We start from the raw sequence: 10317 nt of genomic DNA on the forward strand, positions 1-10317 counted from the left end.
TGCTTTCATAGTGTCCCATATGTTTGGGTATGTTGTGTCTTCATTTTCGTTGAATTCAAGGAAGACTTTAATTTCTTCCTTTATTTCTTTCCCCAGGGGTAGTTCCGTAGTTGACTGTTTAATTTCCATGAGATGAGTTTGTATACTTTCTGGGGGTAGCATTATTATTAAATTCTAACTTTACTCCATGGTGATCCAATAAGACACAGGTGGTTACTCCAATTTTTCTGTATATGTGGATGTATGTTTTGTTACTGAGTATTTGATCAATTTTAAAGAAGGTTCCATGAGGTGCTGGAAAGAAAGTATTTGTTTTTTGTTTTTTTTTTGTTTTTTTTTTGCTTGGGTGGGATGTTCTATAGATGTCTGCTAAGTCCATTTGATTCATTAGAGCTGTTAGTTCTCTTGTTTCTCTGTTAAGTCCGGTTGATCTGTTCATTGGCGAGAGAGAGAGAGGTGTTGAAATCTACTATTAGTGTGTGGGGTTTGATGTGTGATTTGAGTTTTAATAATGTTTCTTTTTTCAAATTTTTTTCCTTTTACATATGTGGGTGCTTTTATATTAGGAGCATAGATATTCAGGATTGAGACTTCATATTGATGAACTGTTCCTGTTATGAGTAGAAAGTATCCTTCTTCATCTCTTCTGACTGATTTTAGTTTGAAATCAATTTTGTTACATATTAGGATAGCCATACCTGCTTGTTTCTTATGTCCATTCGATTGAAAAACCTTTTCCCAACCCTTTACTCTGAGGTACTGTCTGTCTTTGATATTGAAGTATGTTTCTTTTAAACAGCAGAGTGCTGGATCCTGTTTTCATGTCCATTCTCTAAACCTGTGCCTTTTTATAGGTGGATTGAGTCCATTGATATTAAGTGATATTAATGACTGTGGTTGTTACACTAGTTATTTTTTTGGTCGTAGTGTTTGTGTGTTTCCCTTCTTTGAGTTGTGTTCGTAAAGAGTTATCAGATGTTTGTGCTATTGTGGGTGCTGTTGGCTTCCTTGGGTTAAAGTTTTCCTTCTAGTACTTTTTGTAAAGCTGGGTTTGTGGATACATATTTTTTAAATCTGTTTTTGTCATAGAATATCTTGTTTTCTCCATCGATGGTGAAAGAAAGCTTTGCTGGGTATAGTAGTCTTGGCTTGTATCCATGGTCTTTTAGTGTCTGCAGCACATCTATCTAAGACCTTCTGGCTTTCATGGTTTCCATTGAGAAGTCAGGTGTAATTCTGATAGGTTTACCTTTATATGTTACTTGACTTTTTACTTTGGAGCTCTTAAAATTCTCTCTTAATTCTGTATGTTTTATGTTTTGATCATTATATGGCGAGGGCATTTTTTTTTTTTGATCCAGTCTATTTGGTGTTCTGTAAGCTTCTTGTGCCTTCATAGGGATATCTTCCTTTAGGTTGGGAAAGTTTTCTTCTATAATTTTGATAAATATATTTTCTGTACCTTTGAGCTGGAATTCTTCTTCTTCTACCCTCTTTTTTTTTCTTAGGTTTGGTCTTTTATTACGTCCATTTTGGTCTTCAAGTCTTGAACTGTTCCCTTTACCTGTTTGATTGCTTTTTCTTGGTTTTCTTGGGTATCTTTGAGGGATTTATTAATTTTTTCTAACTTTTTGTTTGCCTTCTCTTCCATTTCTTTAAGGGAATTTTTCATCTTCTGTTTAAAGGTCTCCACCATTTTCCTAAGGTTACATTTAAAGTCATTTTCTTCTAGTTCTTCTGGGTTAGGATGTTCAAGTCGTCCTGTTGCGTGTTCACTGGATTCTGGTGTTACCATGTTGCTTTTCAGGATGTTGGAGGAATTCTTGCATTGGCACCTACCCATTTCTTCCTTCAAATGAGGCCAGCAGAGTCTTGGCATCTTGGTCCCATCTTTGCTGTGGCTCACTGAGTACTTGGGAGTTTTCCTTGGTCTGCCCTCTCTTAGGTCCCCTCAGCATTGGAGCAGGCTGTGTTTGAGGATTCCAAGGACCTCACAGGCAAAAGGTGGGCTTAGGGGCAAGGTGGGTTAGGGGAAAGCCCAGCAGCAGGGACACTCCCAGCTGGCTTGCCAGAAAAGCTAGGGAGTTGTGAAGGGGCCTGTATGTTCTGGTCCACTGGTTAGGTCCTGGAGAGTGGGGCATCCAGCTGTCCAGGCATGTGGGCTCTGACTCACCTCTCAGATCCCCTCAGCACTGACACAGGCTGTGTTGCAGGGTTCTAAGGACCTCACAGGCAAAAAGGCGGGCTTGAAGGCAGGGTGGGATGGGGTAAAGAAAGCGCAGCAGCAGGAACACACCCCACTGGATGTCCAGGAAAGCTTAGGGAATGGGGTGCCTGGATTCCGTCCCCCTGAAAGATCCTAGAGAGTGACACTTCTGGCTGTTGGCCCTGTGGCCACTGACTCACCTCTCCACTCCCCTCAGCACTGAAGCAGACTGTGTGGAGGGTTCTAAGGACCTCACAGAGGAAAAGGCAGGCTCGGGGGGCAGGGTGGGATGGGAGAAAGAAGGCCCAGTGGCAGGAACACTCCCCACTGGCTCTCTTGTCCCATCAGCCCTGAAGCAGGCTATGTTGGGGGTTCCAAGGACCTTGCAGACATAAAGGCGGTCTTGGGGGCAGAGTGGGATGGGGTAAAGAAAGCCAGGAGCAGGAACATACTCCAGTGGATGGCTAGAAAAGCTTAGGGAATTGGAGGGGGCCTGGGTTCTGTCCCCCTGGGAAGGTCCCAGAGAGTGGCACTTCCTGCTGTCTGGCCACTGACTCACCTCTCCAGTCCCCTTAGCATGGGGGAAGGGTCTCTTGCAGGGTTCCAAGGACCTCACAGATGAAAAGGCGGGCTTGGGGGCAGGGTGGTATGGGGTAAAGAAAGCCAGCAGCAGGAACACACCCCTGCTGGATGGCTAGAAAAGCTTAGGGCATTGGGGGTGCCTGGATTTTGTCCCCCTGGGAAGTCCCAGAGAGTTACACTTCCAGCTGTGGGGCCACTGATTCATCTCTCTGGTCCCCTCAGCCCCAAAGATATTATATTTATGAAGCTTCATTCAGTTTGTTTTGACCATATAGAAATCAACTGGCTAAAGTATAAATACGGGTATAAAATGAAAATGCCCTGGGTGAAAGGAAAGTGCTTCAGTCCACCAAGGCTGGGAATCCCTATGGCCACAAAAGCCTAAGTTCATTCTCAAATGTCTCTGAGTCTTCATTTCATGGACCTGCATAAACCCACACATTCACACTGCAACATCGGCAACAGAATGTACTATGTCCATATATATTTTGTGATGGCTTATATGCAATGTAGGCTCTGAATGTAGGATTGTCTCATTTCCTTGAATTGTGATTATAAAATGCATATTAAAACACATGGACTACTTGGCACAACATCTTAGAAATGTGTGAAATTATAAGAGGGTTTTTTTGGTTCTTAATACTAAATAATACTTGACTACTATACTAATGAGTTAAGCACACTATCGAGGGAAGGACATGGCTGTCACATGTAGCTTGATCTTTGATGTGGGACAGTCTTCTGTTTTGTGTTGATTTCATTGGTTAATAAAGAAACTGCCTTGGCCCTTTAATAGGACAGAAAATTAGGTAGGTGGAGTAGACAGAACAGAATGCTGGGAGAAAGAAGCCGAGTCAGGCAGTCGCCATAGCTCTCCTCTCCGAGATGGATGCAGGTTAAGAATATTCCTAGTAAGATACCACCTCGTGGTGCTACACAGATTACTAAATATGGGTTAATCAAGAGGTGAGAGTTAGCCAGTAAGAGGCTAGAGCTAATGGGCCAAGCAGTGTTTAAAAGAATAGAGTTTCCATGTAATTATTTTGGGTAAAGCTAGCTGGGTGGCGGGAAGCAGGAGCTGGGAGCAGGGAGCCAGGAAGCAGCCCGCAGCACCTCACTACAGATCTTACCATGAAACTGATGTTCTTGTGTTTTTATTTGGTATTTAATATCCATGACAATGATAATGTGTCCATGTGTTTGTTGACACCAGCTACGTTTCTCAGGGGAATTGCTGCTCACATCACTCCCTTGGTTAGGATCCTCAGTGGTAAATTCCCAAAGTAGCAAGATCAGTATTATTTTTATTTTAGCCCCAAACAGGATTCCATTTTACAGCCCTTTCTTTCTTGGGACACATTACATGGTATTATATGAAATATATCAGGATAATGTCTTGAAGCCATTGACTGACTGATGTGAATAAGTCATTATATTTGATGCAGAATGAACATTCCTCATGATTGATTTGCTCTAGTCTGAATTTGTGAGAGTCATGGCTCTACTCCCCTACCCTGAAGCAGCAGTGTTTTAGAGTGGAGATTTGGAAAATGAGCTCTGACCTGTAGGTTTGCATTGCTATTCTAACTTGTGACTCAAGAAAGAATATGTCACCATTTTCCATTTCCAGAGAAATAAAGGAAGAATCATGAACACTACTAACCTAAAATCTGTTAGAAAATACGGCATAAGTACTAACAAGAACACATTGAGGACTACAAAGTTCAGACACAGTAGTTCAGATTTTCTCCTGAGCCATTCTTCTGTGCTATAATTTATTTGCAAAGCACTGAAAGTGACTATAATTCTCACACAACTTAAAATATTTATTTACTCACAGGAAATCTATATCATTCCTGAATAATTTGAAGTTACTTTACTTATGTGTGCATGCTTAGAGTTAACTTAAATTTTATTTAATGTGCTTTTGGACTTTTCTTAATTTTTATAAAAGTTCTTTGGTGGTAAAATTTTCTTCTAGACTTCTGAAAGTGTTACTTACCTAAGTTACCTTATGCCTATTGTTAGGAAAATTTTAGATTATATAAATACAGATTTTCCTCTCTGCTTTGTAGTGGCTCAGATAGTCTTATAAAAGTAATTCCACACACAAAGAAACTCTGCCTCAAAACAACAACAACAACAACAACAACAACAAAAAGAAGTAATTCCACAAACTATGCAATTTTATATGTTAGTGTTAAGATAGCCAGTATGTAGTGTTGTTACACTCCTTCTTGCTGGGGAAAAGACAAAACTCTTTGTCTATAAATAATTGTCTTTGCTCATCTACATCTCTAATTTTCTTAAGTCTCCTTATGTCCAGGAAAGGACTCTCTCTGGTATCATGTGGTCAAACTGTAATTTTTCATTTCAGGGTTTTTTGACATTCAGGGATGTGACTGTGGAGTTCTCAAAAGAGGAATGGGAATGCCTGGACTTTACTCAGAGGACTTTGTACATTGATGTGATGTTGGAGAATTACAGAAATCTAGTCTTTGTGGGTGAGAACATTTTGTTTGTAGCATTTCTAACTCATCCTTTATATGTAGCAACTTTATAGGTCATAAGCTGTCTTGGAAATAACAGGAGACTAGGGAAAGTTTGGTAGTGGGAAAGAACTTTGTGACATTTGTTGTTTTCTTTCCATTTTCCATGTTAGATGTGTCAGGTACCCATCAGTTTCATTCCAAGATGCCTTCAGAAACTCTGTATTTTTCCACCCATATCTTCTTTTTCAGTTATTTCCTTTTATTGAAATAGTTTCCTCTCATATTGTATCTGCTGATTATACTTTCCACTCCCTCTACTCCTCCCAGTTCTTCTCCATATCCCCTGCTCTCAACATCACTCCCTGTCTCTCATTAGAAAAGGACAGTCTTCTAAGAGATAATAACCAAGCATGAAAAAATAAAATATAATAAGATGAAGCAAAAATCATCATACTGAAGTTTGACAAGGTGACCCAACAGAAGGAAAAGAGTCCTAAGAGTAAGCATGCACATCAGAGAACCGCTCATTCTCACACTCAGGAGTCCTATGATAAGACTAAGTTTAAAGCTATAATACATATTCAGAAGGTCTGGTGCAGACCCATGTAGGCCCTGTGCCTTCTGCTTCAGTCTGCGAGTTCACTTTCACTTGGCTAGTTGATTCAGATGGACTTGTTCTGTTGTCCTCCATCCCCTCTGACTCTTAAGCTCCTTTCGCCTCTTCCTCTGTATAGTTCTCTGAGCTCTCTCTACATACTGTCTGATTGTTGGTCTCTGTATCTGCTACATCTGCTGCTGGGGGAAGTTTCTCTGATGATGATTGAATAAAAGTGATCTATGAGTATGGCAGAATATAACTAGGAGTCAATTTATTGATACTTTTTTCCTGTTTTTCTTTTTACACCAGGAGTTTTTGGTTTCCTCTAGGTCTCTAGGCTATCTAGTCTCACATCCTTGATTATCCAACTAGTGTGAGCTATGAATTGCATCTTGTGGATTGAGCATTAAGTAAATCAGTCATTTGTTAGCTATACCCATCATTTTTGTTCAACCATTGCTCTAGCATATCTTGCTGCCAGCCTAGATAATAGGTCACATATTTTGTAGCTGGTTCCATCCATTATTTTAAAGCTCCATGTCCATCATTTCATTTAATATCATTTTAATTGCGAGAAAAGCTCAAAATGGGCAAACTGAAAATTCTCCCTAAATATCCTGAAGATTCTGAAAGGAAATAGCAATTGGAAATCATTCCTAGATGTAGTGATCCTTCATTTGTATTTTAATAAATAAAGCCTGCCTGAAGACCAGAACACAAAACAGGCACAGTAGTCAGCCATACAGGCCAAGCAATGGTAGGACACACCTCTAGTCCCAGAAGCCACACTAGTTAGCCATAGAGGCCAGGTAGAGGTGGTACACACCTTAATTTCAGCACTAGAGAGGACTATAAGGTGAAATAAAACAGGCACTACCCTTTTCAGTCTGAACAACTTCATAGAGGTAAGAGCTCTTTAGTGGCTTGGCTTTTTTGCTTTTCTGATTTTCAGGTAGAACCCCAGTGTCTGTCCTGGTTTTTATTGTTCCTGCCACACCTAGATTCTTCCACTTTTTGTTCTCTTCGTGTACTCAGTACTGTGTTAGACATCTGTATTCTTTCTATACATTCTAACATGGGTCATGAATTACGTCACAGAACACGTGGATTATTGTATGCAAGCAAGGTAGGCCTGGATACCTGCCTGGAGCAAATGAGATCGTCCTGGAATGTGGAGAGGAGAGAGTAGCCACAACTAGGGTGGGCTAATGTATGAGCAGGACAACAGTGATAACTTCAAGTGAGAACGTTTTTGCGATGTTCAATTCCACTTGAAAGGATTCCTGATAATTTACCCTAGTGTAGTGTCCTGGCCCCACGATGTATCCTGTCTATCAGGCCAAGCAGTTTTCTTTATTAATTAACCAATGAAACAACAGATAGACAGAAGACCCACCTACATCAAAGTAATTGCTATTTGATTTATCGTAAAGAGAGCATAGGGAATCTGTCACTTTTTAAATCATGGAACAGGCCGTAGTAAAAGTTAAAAGATCAGAGAAGCAGAGCAGCCAGCCACTAGAGTTTTTACCCTTCAAAATCCTCAGACTGAAAAGAAGTCAAGCTCCTGCTTCCTCCCGCCTTATATTCCTCTCTCCACCCAGCCATATCACTGCCTGTCTGTCTGTATAGACTTCCAGATCTCTATGGTTGACTAGTCACTAGCTCTGCCCTCTGATTTTCAGGCAGACTGTATCTGTTAGAGTCTAAACAAGATATCATCACATCAATCACTGTGAACGTGGGGTTGGATTAAGGTCTTCTCCATCAATATCTGAGAAAAAAAATTTACAGAACAAGACATGTATTATAAATGTACTCAGTCAATAAGTCCATCCAAAATCCAATTGCTGATTCCTCAGTTATCTGTTTTTTTCTTCCCTGGATGCTGTCATTCTGTTTTTGGGAAAATACATACAATTACAGAGACAAGAAAATGTCAAATATCAGGAGCTCTGTGTGAAGTAATGTAAAAGGCTATGTCCCACCACCCGGCTAGCTTTACCCCTGAAATAATTACACGGAAACTGTATTCTTTTAAACACTGCTTGGCCCATTAGTTTCAGCCTTTTACTGGCTAATTTTCACATCTTGATTAACCCATTTCTAATAATTTGTATAGCACCACGAGGTGGTGCCTTACCGGGAAGGATCTTAACCTGCGTCCATCTTGGAGAGGAGAGGCATGGCATCTGCTTGACTCAGCTTTCTTTCTCCCAGAATTCTGTTCTGTCTTCCTTGCCTACCTATGTTCTGACCTATCAGGCCAAGCAGTTTTCTTTATTAATTAACCAATGAAACAACAGATAGATAGAAGACCCACCTACATCAAAGTAATTGCTATTTGATTTATCGTAAAGAGAGCATAGGGAATCTGTCACTTTTTAAATCATGGAACAGGCCGTAGTAATCTGAATTGTACTCATTTTCAGAGAACTATTGCATATCTGATGCTGCCCATCAGCATGTGAATAATGAAAAGGAGTCTTCTCAGTGTAATGAGCTTGACAAAGTGCTTCATGACCCATCCACATGCCCACTTTATAGAACAAGTGAAACTACAGAAAACTCTAATAACTACAGATGCAGTAATCACAGGGATGCCTCTATTGACTCATTAAACCCAGATAGACATGACAGCATGCACACTGGAGAAGAACCTTGCAAATCTAAAGACTGTGAGAAATCATTAAATTTGTGTTCCAACATTACTCAAGATCAAAGACTCTACACTGCAAAGAAAGAACACAGGCAGGGAGAATATGATGACTATTTGGGCTCTACATATGGTCTTATACAACAAACAATCTCTAATGTAAAGAAACCACACCGGTGTGGGAAGTATATCAATACCACCTCAAGCCTCAGTGTACAGCAGCAGATAAGTCCTACTGCAAAGAAACCCTACAAGTGTAATGTCTGTAAGAATCGTTTGCCTTGTGCTCAAATCTTCAAACACATCAAAGACATCATACTGCAGAGAAACCTTACCAATGCAAAGACTGTGCAAAGTCATTTCTTTACTTGTTTGCACTTAAAGAACATGAGGAAATTCATTCTCGAGAGAAACGTTACAAATGTAAGGAATGTGACAAATCCTTTGCCCACCGTCCCAGTTTGAGGAAGCACCAGAAAGTCCATACTGCTGAGGAACACTATAGTTGTCAAGAATGTGGCATGGTCTTTCACCAGCTTTCACACTTTAGAAGCCATTACAGACAGACTCCATAGTGTGGAGAAGCCTTACAAATGTAATGAGTGTGACAGATCCTTTCCTCATGATTTATTCCTTAGAAGGCATCAGAAAAATCCTTTTTTAGAAAAATTTACACAAATGCAAAGAATGTGGTAAGTCCTTCCTTGAATTATCATATCTGAAAACACATCACAGAATCCATACTGGTGAGAAACCTTACAAATGTGAGGTCTGTGACAAATCCTTTACTGTGAATTCAACTCTTAGAACACATCAGAAAATTCATACTGGAGAAAAACCATACAAATGTATGGACTGTTACAAATCTTTTATCCAGGACTCACATCTTAGAAGACATCAGAGAGTTCACACTGGAGAGAGACCTTACAGTTGTAACGAATGTGACAAATCTTTTTCTAAGAGCTCAACTCTTAGTGAACATCAGAAAATTCATACTGGAGAGAAAACTTACAAATGCAAAGTCTGTGACCTATTCTTTACCCAGTATTCAAATCTGAGAAAACATCAGAAAGTCCATACTGAAGTGAGACATAACTTCTGTATGGAATGTGGCAAATCTTTTACTAGAAGCTCATATCTTAGAGTACATTATAAAATTCATACTGGAGAGAAACCGTACAAATGCAAAGACTGTGACAAATCCTTTATCCAGATATCCATTCATATCTTAGAAAACATTGCAGAGTTCATACTGAAGATGGACCACATGTGTAACGAATGTGGTGAATCTTTTACTAAGTTCTCAACTCTTTGAGCACATCAGAAAATTCATACCAGAGAGTAAAATGCCTTTGTAAACATTTATCTGGTATTTTGCGTTTACAAATCATAACAGTGTACAAAATAAAAACGTGAAAGCCTTTATGGAAGTTTCAAATCTTAGAAAAGTACCACAGAATTTATATTAAAATAAAGTTCTCCAGATGTAACTGTATGAAAAGCTTTTGAAAAAAATGTCTCAATGCATTTTGACTGCATATATGTTTATATATTATATGTGTGCTTCCTGCCTTTGTAATTCAAAAAAAGATATCAGACCCCCTGCTGCTGTAGTTAGAAGCAGTTATGAGCTGTTGTATGTGTGCTGATAATTGAACCTTGTTTCTAGAACACAAGCTGGTGCTCTCAAAAACTAAGCCATTTCTCCAGCCCCAAAGAAAAGCTATAATAAAAACATTTATCTTATTCATCACCTAAAAATTCCCAATAATTCCAAATACAG

At 39.6% G+C, this 10317-nt stretch overlaps 1 protein-coding gene across 1 annotated transcript in view; it reads left to right on the forward strand.

Annotated features, from left to right (window-relative positions):
- Positions 1-9879, forward strand: part of LOC113455818 (zinc finger protein 726-like) — a 14248-nt gene extending 4369 nt beyond the window's left edge. Inside the window, 5 exon segments of the mRNA XM_026778399.1 lie at positions 5166-5292; positions 8311-8799; positions 8802-9094; positions 9096-9206; positions 9208-9879. Of these exon segments, the coding sequence (XP_026634200.1) occupies positions 5166-5292; positions 8311-8799; positions 8802-9094; positions 9096-9206; positions 9208-9879 (1692 nt within the window).
- Positions 9880-10317: the final 438 nt, after the last annotated feature.

Source organism: Microtus ochrogaster, unplaced genomic scaffold, assembly GCF_000317375.1.
Source record: "Microtus ochrogaster isolate Prairie Vole_2 unplaced genomic scaffold, MicOch1.0 UNK134, whole genome shotgun sequence".
Taxonomy (NCBI): domain Eukaryota; kingdom Metazoa; phylum Chordata; class Mammalia; order Rodentia; family Cricetidae; genus Microtus; species Microtus ochrogaster.